This window comes from Arabidopsis lyrata (assembly GCF_000004255.2).
Source record: "Arabidopsis lyrata subsp. lyrata unplaced genomic scaffold ARALYscaffold_1, whole genome shotgun sequence".
In the NCBI taxonomy this organism is placed as follows: domain Eukaryota; kingdom Viridiplantae; phylum Streptophyta; class Magnoliopsida; order Brassicales; family Brassicaceae; genus Arabidopsis; species Arabidopsis lyrata.
In genome coordinates this window covers 490,502-503,692 of record NW_003302555.1, presented here as the reverse complement: position 1 = coordinate 503,692, position 13,191 = coordinate 490,502, and the positions used below count along the sequence as shown (strand labels likewise).

The window sequence follows — 13,191 nt, the reverse complement described above, 5'->3', positions numbered from 1 at the left end:
AAGAGGTTACGGTCAGAGATGTTTTCATAAAATAAACAAGAAAATAATCACAAATTCTAAATATCGTGATAAATTAATAATGGATGAATATTTCACAAATCTCTATGTTAATGTTTCGAGTTCCAGACTTCGAATTAGAATATTTTATCTCTCATTCCCTGACCTCAAACATTAACAAGAACATAACAGTTATTTGAAACATACATTAACAACAATATTTAAATTAAACGGGCGACTTAGAGTCGTTATCCTTATTAATATTTTGAGCTTCATTATCCATTCGAGAAGACAATGCAGTTGATGATTCCGTTTCTTTGTTCTTGCCCCACAAAAACATGTAGAGACCCGTTATGGTCACTAGTGATCCAATCACACTGTACAGCAAAAGTTTAAAAATTGTAATCATAGTGTTATGAGCAAAGACCTATACATACATTTACAGTATAAAACTACATTAATTTGATAGAGATGATCGAAGAAAGTACCTTCCAAGGTATAAAGGAGTGTGTAAAATTAGGAAATCAAATAGAGTAGCCGAAATGAGAGTAAGTGGAAAAAATGCCGATGCGAACACAGCTCCTAATTTCTTTATCCCCCATGTTGTTGCTACCGTCGACATTGCTTGTCCTACCACTCCCTATAATATGAGTTATACGATAAAACCCCACAATGTCTTAAGTTCTTACATACTAATTAATCTTATCATTTATAAAATTAATTTAAGACAATTTTCAATTTATAAAGATATGATATTTATAACTTACAGCGTATATGATGACGGTGATCACGAATCTATCATCGATGATCCAATCATTAACGTCTCTGCTTTTGTAAAGACTCAAGAGAGCACATTGGAATGCCGCGAAGATTGACATAAGACAAGTGCTCGAGTATTTGCAAGGGTACTTAATACTTAAAGTCCCTTGAAACAACATCCATAGAGATAGCAACACAGTTCCTATGGTTAAGTAAAGACATCCAAGAAGCCAATTATTGGCGTTGTCTTGATCGTTTTTGTTGTGGGAAGCCTCTCCGTGAGAGTGAGAGTTTGATATTTGTGGGCCTTTGTAAAATGTTAAGAACAAAGCTCCACTTATACATATCAAAGTTCCAATCACCTTCAACATTCCTGCTTTGGTCTTTAGAATCTTTACATTTTCAGTCCTAAAAAAAAGTAAAATTTTAATGATAATTTTGAGATAATTTATTTAGAACATATTGCAAAGTAAATCCTTTTTTTTTTCTTGCGTTACAAAATAGAGTAATTAACAAGCTTAAATCGACATAATCCATGTGTGCGTGTGGCTATAAGCGATAATTAATTTTAAATTTAAATGATAATATATATTTCATTTGAATCAACGAGTCGCTTTTAAATAGTTTTCCGCATCATTCCATCAAAGTTTATAAAAATGCGACGTATAGCTATAAAAGGACATTTTGCCAGGAAAAGCTATAGAAAGAGGTCTCAGTGGATGCAGTTACGTATACTTCAGGTAATTAATTTGATGAAAATCCAAATATATTGCATTAAAACTAACTAAAAGAATATTTTTTATTGGCTATACTTTCGTTGTTGCTTTTTTAAAATATAGAGAACAATATATAATACTATCAATTAGTGGTAAAGAAGTTAGATGGGTCCATCGTTACCTGAAAATAAGGGCCAAAGCGAAGGTGATTGCAGGCAACATGCTTACCAAAGCACACGAAACAGTTGCTGACGTGTACGACAGACCAAGCAAAAAGAAAAATTGCATCAAACTCGCCCTGCCAATTTAAACCCAAAAATAAATAAATAAATAATCTTAATAATTAGTTGAGCTTATTATGATTAGTTTTACCTACGCATAAAAAAATAATCAACGTAGTACAGAATTAAATTATAAGAAGAAACTGGAAATGGCCGACAAAAGAATATAACAAATTGCAATTAGTTTTGACTTTGAGAGGACTAACCCGAGAAGGCCACTGACGAAATGATCGATCATTAGCCTAAACGTTATCTGTGGTCTTGTTTTCCTATTTAACAATAATACATAATCTTTAGAAAATTCATTAAAACTATATATGATAACAATATACAACTCTTTGTTTAGAAAAACAAAACACATAAGTAACTCGTTACGTTATTTCATCAAAATATCAAACCTTTCCAAGATATAGGCAAAGGGAACCAAAATGAAAGCGGAAATAGCCATTCGATAAGCACCAATGACCATATGGTTCACACCAACATCAAGAGCTTTCTTCACAAGTGCATTCACCGAACCCATCGCTACGTTTGACATCACCATCACTATGACCGGTGAATATTTTTCTACTACTCTCACTCCAATCATACCTTCACCCATCTCTATATGTGAGTTTGTGTGTATGTGTGTTAGAGAGAGATAAGACCCAATGTGCTTTGAGTTTGGCAACCACACAATGCCTCCCATGCATATTTATAAAAGAGTGTCTATGGGTTGTTCCACATTGGACTTACTTTGATTTATTTATACTCCTGAACTTATCTAAAATCTTATAAAACATGTATTTGTCTTAATGAAAAAATAATCAAACATGTATATGTAGTTATGTTCATTCACTTCACACCACAACCTTTAATTTTTCATGTATATATATTCGTTATTCGTATTCCAATAGGATTTCAACGTTAAATAATTTAGTATAAGATATTATTAAATTCATCAAATACTATTATAATTAATAACATTTGCAATATTCTAGATAAAACAATAAAAATAATGAATTATTCGCTAAGTTGGTATAAGTTACTTAATATTCCCACAACCTGTTTAATTGCAGCGATAGAAATTTATTAATTCTTTTCTTTTTATTTGGAATCCACAGCATACGTTATATGAGACAGATGTAAATTGGCTGTGTCCGTGTCATCTACTGCAAATTTTGGCCTTCCCATATTTTAAAAAATTCATCACCTCAAAAATAATTACGGATCGCTTCTGAAAAATATTTTCAATGCTATAGTAAAAGTTGTAGAGAAATACATTAGTTTCTTTTGGTTTGAGAATTAGTCTATATCTAAATTAAACTTCCACTTATCCCATATATAATACAAACTTTTCTATTAGTAATTCACTGAAAGTGATTCTAGGTGTTATGTGAATGATAATCAAGATAAAAAGTAGTCCTGTTAATCTACCAATTTTTTTGTAAATTTTTTATTATATATTATTGTATTATACGATTCCACTTTAAAGTAAATTAAATTAAAAGTGTTATTAAAGGAAAAAAAAGGTTGTGAATTCTATCACGACAAGTCATGCATATATATATATATATATATATTTACAAATATCATTGTTTGGTATTAACTATTAAGGTTAACAGATATATATATATTTTTATAAAAGGGCTTTTAATTAACAGAATATTCTAAGTTGAGGTCTATATGTCTTTTAAATCAAACGCAAGTGAAAAAATGCCACACATTTACTAATTTTCTATTGCGTATTCTTTGCAGATTACGTCTCTATATAATCATCTAGCAAATTTACCCTTAATTTTAACACGCGTGGATAGTAAAAAAAATCTTAATTAAAAGAAGAAATATTACTATTTTCATTGATGAGACTGATCGCAATCTATCAAGATTGAACTTGACAAAACTTTTTTGATACGAAAAAAAAAGAAGGAAAAGACGACAAGGAGTTGGTATTGCTATCTGAGTTCGAGTGCACGAGTGGTCGTGAAAGTGGAATTAATTTGGGATTTGCTTGCTTAGTTACTTATGCATGGCTCATACTTTTTACGGTATGTTTAAAAGGTTAATCTTTTTCTCTTGAGTTGGTTTGACATAATTTTTCTCAAACAAGTGTTTAAGCGTTTAAGCCTTTAAAGTCATATAGGTCACGATTTTAGAAGTTAGACGGATTTTCTCTATATGCCATTTACTTTTAAACGGATTAAGAAGCCTAAACGTTTTTGTCTTGTTAGTACAAATATTTAAGTACGTTAAAACTTATGTTGGTTTACTCCTTCAAATATATTATTTCCAATGATTTATCTAGATTTAGAACACAGAGGTTAGAACTTGAATTAGAAAAACAAATTTTATATTACAAAACTATAAATCGAGCAATTTTTTTATTTTAACCGGCTTGTTTTTCTTACCAGCTACGATTATTTATCTATCTTACAACTTATAAAATGTAATTTATTATATTGTTTATAAATTATTTAACTCAATAAATACGTCAAAATATATGATATACAATTTTATTTTATACATGCAAGACTAAACCCAATTAAATGTTTTAGGCCCTAGGCACTGAATCATTCTCCCTTTTTTGTTAAGTCATTCTCCATTTACCTCATTTGGTTTTCTTGACATTGAGAATAAAAAAAAAAACATTGAGAATAAATTTATCAGGCACTAAACAAGCTATACAAACTTTTGCAAATGAAAAAAAACTCAACTACATGTTTGTGTTTTTTTTCCACGACATGTTTTTTAGGAAAAGAACAGAATTTCTGAACCATATCTAACAAACCCACTACAAATAGTCGGAGGGAACAGAAAAGCCATCGAAAGTAACGAGACAATAATAACGTTTTTAAAAAAAGTTAAGAATATTTAGTGTGGGTCGACATGTACCTCACTAATTTAAAATATAACCTCTATCTTCTAAGCATAGCTAGGAATTTTGTGGCCACTGATCATCGCAAAAAAAAATGTACGACGCCTGAAATTTACAAAATACTATATGGATCCTACCTATCAAAAAATCTCTATCTCGATTAAATTCCCTCACTGTTTTAAGTAAAATTTTGGATCAATAAGAAAAAACATGTTTTCTGAAAAACTCGGAGCAACATTGAAAGTTGAAACTTATGAAAATAGACAAATTGAAATTAAGCGAAACGAAAACAAAACTTCAAATTAATGACAAATTAATTCCAAAGCCGGCAAAAAGCCCACATATAATTTTTTGAAGAACTCAAGAATAAATTAGAATACATTAATAGTAACTGAACTAAGATTTGAATTTGGTAATCTAGTAATTTATTATTTTTTAACCAATTTTTATTATTATATATTATAATGAAAAGAACGAATGAAGGGAAAGAGAATACCAGAGGGCAAAGGAATTTAGGGAGAAAAGGTAAACTAAAAAAATACTCAAATCAAGCATGTAGAGTCAAATATCATATGGGAAAGAAGAATGAACCTTCAAATAGGCCTGGGCAAAAAAACCGCTAACCAAATAACCGACCGAACCGAACCGAAAAAAACCGAACCATATCCGAACCGAAGTTTTTAAAATAACCGAATGGTTTGTAAAATCCCCTATCCAAACTAACCGAAACCGAACCGAACCGAACCGATAACCAAACGGTTAACCGAAATATCCAAAAACCTATAAGATACCCAAAAATAATATCCAAAACTATAATTATAAACTCAAAATATTAATTATTTTTAGAATCAAAATAATCAAATACTTTAAATAATCAAAATATTCAAATATTGTTTGTTATATTTGTCAAAGTTAAATACTCTTTTACAAAATCGAATCAAATTTTAATATTTTTTTCTAATACTTTCTTTTTTTGTATTTTCTTTTTGTATTTTTTTGTGGTTAATTTTGGTTAGTTTCGGTTAGTTACGGTAAATTTTGGTTAGTTTCGGTTAGTTACGGTAAATTTTGGTTAATTTGGGTAAAAACCCGAACCAAACCGAACGTGATAAAAGTTTGGTTAGTTACGGTTATCTATTTAAATATCCAAACCGAACCGAACCGAAAGGTAACCGAACCGAACCGAACCGAAATTCTTAAAATATCCGAATGGTTATTATATTACCATATCCAAACTAACCGAAACCAAACGTAACCGAACCGAAACCGAATGGTTAACCGAATGCCCAGGCCTACTTCAAATATCACTACTAGACTAACTCTTAATTTAGACCGTGGCATCTTTTTAACTTAATAAACGAGCATATATAAAGCTGAAGTTTCCAAATTCATAAGAATATTAAATAAAAAAGTATTTGTCCAAACTAATACAGTTTCTAACTTTAATTAGATATTGAAGTATATATTATTGTGCAATTGTCTTATGCAAACTGACACTTTTCCAACGCAAAGAGACAGCTATTTTGCGTTTTGCGTTGGTTATTTTTGAAGATACACACTACTACATAAACTCAAAATGAAAAAAGACAACAATCAACTCTACATTATTTCTATTCTGAAAGAAAAAGATCACATTTATTAATATTCTTCTTAGCTAGATAGATAAACCACTAATAATAAAGAAGCCACTAATAAATAATATGCAAGATGAGCATTTTCTAAATCAAATGTCATTTGATTCAGATTCGAGATGACTGGGAAAAAAGAAAACACTTTTTTAACAAGATATACTAATCATAATCAGGTGAGATTTATAACTTTCACTAAACAATTCTCCATGTTATATTGTTCACATCTTCATTGGATCCCTTTTACACCTTTTTTTCTTTCATTGGATCCATCTAGTTTGCACTATATATCTCATTTTTGTATATAACTTTAATTTTAAAAGTGTAATAATACAAATTTAGAGTGTTATCATTTACTCGCCCAATGGAGGATCGAATTGTCTAGAACTAATGAGTAATGCAACACGATGGTTTTGAATAGTGAAATAGGTGAAACCGTGGAAAGTGGCAAACGAATCATTCGCATATAAGAAGAAGATTGTGTCCACCCTGAATTAGATATTTTATGTGTGAAATCTCTAATGTTCACGATTTGACTCTTCAGGGTTTTAAAACTGGTCAACAAGTTTGAGCTGCGGTTTAGGGTTTTAATGGCAATTGTGAAAGCTGCAATCAAGAAATAATTATCAACATCATAAAACAGCTTTAGTGATATAATTGATTGAAAGAGATTTTATTTTCTGGACTGAATTGTACCAGTCATATAAGAGCACTAGGGTTTGTGTGATTTCTTGTGTAAGAAGGTAAAGGAGGTAGTTATCGGATGGGCCCACTTGAAATCATTTCAGTGGGCCTCAACTAATATGAAGCCCATTTATCAATAATGGCCTTTTTTAATCTCTGATTCTTTTGCCAAGTAAAAGTACTCAAGAACTGAGATTTGAAACCCTAGTTGATCTTCTTCAACGGGAAATGGAACTGGAGAGTGACGAGAGTCGTGTGAGGAGGATCCTAAATCCTTATTCGGGTCTTTGAATCGGGTCCTCGGAGTTAAAGCCTTACCGAAAGATCCTACAACATGAAGATGCTTAGGGTCTGTTTTCTTGATTTGGAACCTGAGTATCGCACACCAAGTGTTTGGCAAAATGTTTGAGTGAGGTGTTGTTCCAAATTCGAAGATCAGGGTTTTGCAGTATTTGCAGTATTTTCAAGGAAACAAGTAATGTTATAAGAATGAGGAAGCATTGCATATAGACGACACTTGAGGAGGTTTGACGATTATATTTCATTAGTAGAGTAGATGAGTCGAAGAAGAAGATCGAAAAGAGAGTTATACATGTAGATTTAATGGGTGATAAACAAAATCGAGATGGATATAATATGTAAAGGTTACTTCTTGAGACCTTGTTGAAGAATTCTGAAGACATTCATTACACATTGTTTGTGTCCAAGAGATGTTTTTTTTTGCAGCAAAAGCAAAACAATTGGTTTACGCCTCACTCTTCTCGATACCTTCTCTGACAATGATTCTGCGACCTTCATATTGCTGCAAAAGAGAAATTGTGTTAGAGCCAGAGAGCAGTAGAAGCTTCCTCAAGATTCTGTTATGGATAACGAACTTAACTGTTCCATTCAATGATAAAGCCGCATCACGTTCTTCACTGTTTGTAAAAGAAAGAAAGGCAAAGACTCTGTTTTTCCCGGTCTTACGATCATGTAACACTCTCGTGCTTACGATTGTCCCAAACTTGCTAAAATGGTCTCTCAAACCATCAGGCTGTGTGAACCAAGGGAGATTTCCGACGTAAACCTTGTATTGGCTTTCATACATCAGAATCTTCTTTGGAGTTGAATTCAAGACTTCAGGGTTTCTTCTGGCTCCTGGATTCATGTCAACGGAGTACCTAACCCGCATTTCCCGACCACCTACTTCCTTCATAGCAACAAAACCAAAGCAGTCAACTTTAAGCTCAATGAAGAAGAAAGATAACTTTATTATACATTTATACCTCTCTGTTCCATCAAGAGAAGCAATTGCAATTTTGGCAGAGTTTATAGAACCCATTGTGACGTATCCGCTTCCACGGCTCTCTCCCGTCTGAGGATTTCGCGATACCTGCAAGATCATTCTCAAGCAATACACACACGTCTCATTATACGGCTCAATCATCCATATACTCAAAGAGTAACCAGTAAGTGGACAACTCAAAGCTAAGGACTTTCAAATTACATTGTGGATGATTCTTCTGTTGAATCAAGTTCAAAAGAGTAAAACTTTGAAATTTCTCAAGGCATTGTAGGATCAACCAAATCTGGATAAGAATGAAGAAGATTTTATCCAGAATTTACCTCAACAGAGATTACAGTTCCAAAAGGCTGAAACATGTCAAGAAGCTGAGCAATGTCGTAGCTTCTAGGGATATTACACACGTAGAGCTCGCAAGGTCTCGGTTTCTTTACTGGTTCTGCTTCCGAGACGACACTATCTCCATTGGTTTCTCCTTCTCCAGTTTTCACTTCTCCTTCTCCTTTAACTTCTTCTTCTTCTTCTTCATCGAGAACTGATAATTCTGAAGAAGAGACCTTGATTTGAAGTTGGTGAGCTACAAAGAGACGAGAAAGAGAAGAGAGGTGAAAAGAATTGGAAGAAGAGAGTTGAGGTTTCAGAGATTCTAAGTAAGCGTAAGAAGAAGAGATTAGGGTTTTGTATTTGGGAATGGCATTGTGAGATGATCGAGAAGAAGAAGATAAGGGAATTGCGAAGCAAGAGGCCGCCATTATCGAACCAGAAAGTAAATATTTTGAGAGGAATAATTAAAAATAAATAAATGAAATAGAAATTAATAGAATAAATCGGGTCGGGTCATTTACCCGTTACAGACACTCTCCTTCGTTTAGCTGGTTTCATTTTCCATTAACAAAGTTATCAATCCAAAAACTAAAAGCTAAAATATATATATATATTCAAACAATGATAAGATCATCTATATATTAAAAAAGAGTTTTTGGTGCTGATGTGGAAAACCCACAACTATTCTCAACATTTTTTATTTTCATTTATTTAATTATACATTCCATTTACCAAACACTTTGATTGCAAACTATATCATGATAAAACCAGTTGCCAAACATATATACTAAACTTATCACGATTAAATATTTTGAATTAAAATATATAAACAAATATTAAATGCATTCCAAAACAATACAAATTCTTTCCTAAATTAAAGTATTACAAGCCTTAACTTATGGATAAAGTAAATGGTATCTTATTTGCAACATATAATCCATTCAAAACATTTCTTATAATTATAACATATAGTATACTATGGGCATCCATTCATTTAACCAATATAAAAAATCTTTCAAAATAAATAAAAGAAAAATATATATATTCATGTTCATCTATCTATTTATTTATCTATACTATTTAAATTAAAAGTATGCTTATAAAAACATATATATGTATGTGTATTTCTATATTTTCATTATGAAGTTATTACACCATTGATCTGCTAGGATACCAATTCGATTTGGAGATCCAGTGATCTAGGAAAAACTTTGGTTTGATTTTTGAATTGTGGTAAAATAAATATTATAAAATTAAACACAATCACTATATATCTTTGTAACATAGTGAAATTTTTAATAAACTAATCAAATGTATTAAATTTACGGATTCTTGCGTAGTTAAGTGTTAAATTTAAAACAGACTGAATTTTCAATGTTGTGAAATTTAACACTTAATTTTGTTTTAAACAAGTCGAAAACATGTTGAACTTCGAACACCAAATCTTACAGACTAACTAAGGACAACATGCTTTAGACTCGGTTATTTCGACGTGTTTATTTAAAAGCACAAATTTTAAAATAGTTAAATGTTAATTTTATTTTAAATTTTAGTGAAATTAAATTTTTTTTTTATTGAAACTCATTATCATTTTAGAAAAATTAGTTGAAGTGTTAAATTTTAAAAATGTTGAACTTCGAACACCAAAGCTTACGGACTAACTAAGGACAAGATGCGTAGACTCGGTTAGTTTTTGACGTGTTTAAAATTTAACACTTAAACTAATTTTTAAAAAATTTTGGTGAAATTAACATCGTTTTAGTTTAAAATGTTTAAATGTAAAATTTATTTAAATTTTAGTAAAATTAAAAAAAAAATTGTGAAAATCATTATAAGTTTTTAAAAATTACTTAAAGTGTTAATTTTTAAACACTTCAAAAAAATGTTGAACTTCGAACACCAAAGCTTAGGGACCAACTAAGAACATGATGTATAGGCTCGGTGAGTTTTCGACATGTTTAAAATTTAACACGTAAACAAATTTTTAAAAAAGTAATAATAATTAGGGAAATTATTAAAAATACTCTTTTTGGTGTGTCTCTTTTCAAAAATGCCCCTTTTAGATGTCTATTTTCAAAAATGCCCCTTTTTAAATCTGAAATTTTTATAAAGTTTTATTAGGTTTATAAGGTATTTATGGATTGTAACTACTACTTGAAGACTCGATCCAAATATTTATAAGGTTTTATAAGGTGTTTTTAAAGGTTTTACAAGTTATTTTAAAGGACTTTAAAAGTTTTTCAAAGGTTTTACAAAATATTTTAAGGGTTTTTAAAAGTATTTAAAATGCATTTATAAGGTATTTATTTATAAAGTATTTATAAGAGTTTAGATACATAGAAATGTAGTTTGTGTATGTTTTAATAATATTACATACATATTTGGGTAAATCTTATATTTTTAAGAGCATTTTTATAAGGTTTTAAAAAAGAGGTATTTTTGAAAAGTGGCATTGAAAAAGTGGCATTTTTGCAAAAGCCCCTAATAATTATTATCACTAATTAATGCTTTTAACTAATAATAATATTTATTTAATAGAAAAGGTAATATATAAAATAAATTTAAAAACACTTTTAATATAAAAAATAAGTGTTAAATTTTTTAAATGCCCCCTATGGATGTCCATTTTTAAAAATACCCCTTTTATGTACAAAATGACTAAATTACCCTTCTTTAATAAAAGATATCATAAATATATAAGGAAATATAACAAAATTAGGTCCACAAAATACAAAATATTTTTTGGCGGGAAAAGTGATCCCCCAATTTTTCCCGCCAAAACACTTGTAAAAATTTGTAAAACCTTTAAAATACCTTGTAAAATTTTCCCGTAAAATTTTTTCCCGCCAAAAAATTTTCCCGCCAAAAAATTTTTTTTGCAGGAAAAGTGATTCCGCAATTTTTTTGCCGTTAAATTTTTGGCGGGAAAATTTTTCCCGCCAAAAATTTACAAGGTATTTTAAAGGTTTTTTACAAGGTATTTATAAGGTTTTACAATGTATTTTAAAAGGTTTTACAACGTATTTACAAGATATTTATAAGATATTATAAGATTTTACAAGCTATTTTATAAGGTTTTTACAAGTTATAAGGTTTTACAAGTTTTTTATAAGGTTTTACAAGTTATAAATACCTTATAAAACCTTTAAAGTACCTTGTAAAACCTTTTAAAATACATTGTAAAACCTTACAAAACACTTGTAAATACCTTGTAAAAAACCTTTAAAATACCTTGTAAATTTTTCCCGCCAAAAATTTTCCCGCCAAAAAAATTTGCAAAAAAAATTGCGGAATCACTTTACCCGTAAAAAAAATTTTTTGTCGGGAAAATTTTTTGGCGGGAAAAATTTTTCCGGGAAAATTTTACAAGGTTTTTTTAAAGGTTTTTACAAGCGTTTTGGCGGGAAAATTGCGGGATCACTTTTCCCGCCAAAAAATATTTTGTATTTTGTGGACCTAATTTTGTTTCAAATAAGGGTAAAATAGTCATTAAAAATTAAAAGAGGGCAAACTTAAAAATAGACTCTCAAAGGGGGCATTTTTGAAAAGGGGTATTGAAAAAGGGGCATTTTTAACAATTTCTCTAAAATAAATTTAAAAACACTTTTAATATAAAAAATAAGTGTTAAATTTTTTAATTATGTGTAAACCATATTGAACCTAGAACACCTCTTAGGGATTTGGATGTTGTGTCTAATTAGTTTAAACAAAATTAGAAAATTTAACACTTAAAAGAAAAACAAAAAGAAAACAAAACATTTTTAAAAAAAGTTTTAATAATTTAATTATGTGTAAACTATATTGAACCTAGAACATCTCTTAGGAGTTTGGATGTTGTATCCAATTAGTATACACAAAATTAAAAAATTTAACACTTATAAAAAAAAAACATTTTAGAAAAAAAAAGTTTTAAAAATTTAATTACGTATGAACCAAATTGAACCTAGAACACCTCTTAGGGGTTTGGATGTTGTATCCAATTAGTTTACACAAAATTAAAAAATTTAACACTTATGAAAAAAAAAAGGAAAAAAAAACATTTTAAAAAAACAAGTGTTAAAAAATTTAATCATGTGTAAACCATATTATAAATGCATTTAAACATTTAAAATGCATTTATAAGGTATTTATTTATAAAGTATTTATAAGAGTTTAGATACATAGAAATGTAGTTTGTGTATGTTTTAATAATATTACATACATATTTGGGTAAATCTTATATTTTTAAGAGCATTTTTATAAGGTTTTAAAAAAGAGGTATTTTTGAAAAGTGGCATTGAAAAAGTGGCATTTTTGCAAAAGCTCCTAATAATTATTATAACTAATTAATGCTTTTAACTAATAATAATATTTATTTAATAGAAAAGGTAATATATAAAATAAATTTAAAAACACTTTTAATATAAATAATAAGTGTTAAAAAAAAAAGTGTTAAAAATTTTAAGAGAAATTGTTAAATATACCCCTTTTTCAATACCCCTTTTCAAAAATGCCCCCTTTGAGAGTCAATTTTTAAGTTTGCCCTCTTTTAATTTTTAATGACCATTTTACCCTTATTTGAACAAAACTAGGTCCACAAAATACAAATATTTTTTGGCGGGATCCTCTAGGTCAGCCTGCAGCAAGCAGCGTGCCTGTCTCTGCGGGAGAGCTTTTTGGCTCTTTT

General features: G+C 29.6%; 2 protein-coding genes across 2 annotated transcripts; both read right to left on the bottom strand.

Annotated features, from left to right (window-relative positions):
• Positions 1-61: 61 nt before the first annotated feature.
• LOC9325451 (WAT1-related protein At1g01070) lies at positions 62-2,447 on the bottom strand. The gene is made up of 6 exons (XM_002889341.2): positions 2,152-2,447; positions 1,960-2,022; positions 1,654-1,770; positions 765-1,164; positions 486-637; positions 62-374 (listed from the first exon to the last, which is right to left on the bottom strand). The coding sequence occupies exons 1-6, from the start codon at positions 2,439-2,441 to the stop codon at positions 224-226; spliced, it is 1,173 nt and encodes a 390-aa protein (XP_002889387.2). The 5' UTR covers positions 2,442-2,447; the 3' UTR covers positions 62-223.
• A 4,972-nt stretch (positions 2,448-7,419) lies between these two features.
• On the bottom strand, positions 7,420-8,993 carry LOC9325450 (31 kDa ribonucleoprotein, chloroplastic). Its single transcript, XM_002889340.2, has 4 exons — positions 8,525-8,993; positions 8,190-8,291; positions 7,800-8,108; positions 7,420-7,721 (listed from the first exon to the last, which is right to left on the bottom strand). Exons 1-4 carry the CDS (start codon positions 8,951-8,953, stop codon positions 7,665-7,667), a joined length of 897 nt encoding a protein of 298 aa, XP_002889386.1. The 5' UTR covers positions 8,954-8,993; the 3' UTR covers positions 7,420-7,664.
• Positions 8,994-13,191: the final 4,198 nt, after the last annotated feature.

Bases quoted from the DNA above. Each gene is read 5' to 3' on its own strand.
- LOC9325451 (XM_002889341.2), bottom strand. From the start codon at position 2,441: ATGGGAGGCATTGTGTGGTTGCCAAACTCAAAGCACATTGGGTCTTAT. The intron at 2,023-2,151 runs GTTTGATATTTT...ATTGTTAAATAG, and splicing joins TTTGCCTATATCTTGGAAAG to GAAAACAAGACCACAGATAA. The intron at 1,771-1,959 runs GTTAGTCCTCTC...TTAAATTGGCAG, and splicing joins TTCGTCAGTGGCCTTCTCGG to GGCGAGTTTGATGCAATTTT.
- LOC9325450 (XM_002889340.2), bottom strand. From the start codon at position 8,953: ATGGCGGCCTCTTGCTTCGCAATTCCCTTATCTTCTTCTTCTCGATCA. The intron at 8,109-8,189 runs GAGAGGTATAAA...GTTGCTATGAAG, and splicing joins TTGCTTCTCTTGATGGAACA to GAAGTAGGTGGTCGGGAAAT. The intron at 7,722-7,799 runs GTTAAGTTCGTT...TCTCTTTTGCAG, and splicing joins CTTTATCATTGAATGGAACA to CAATATGAAGGTCGCAGAAT.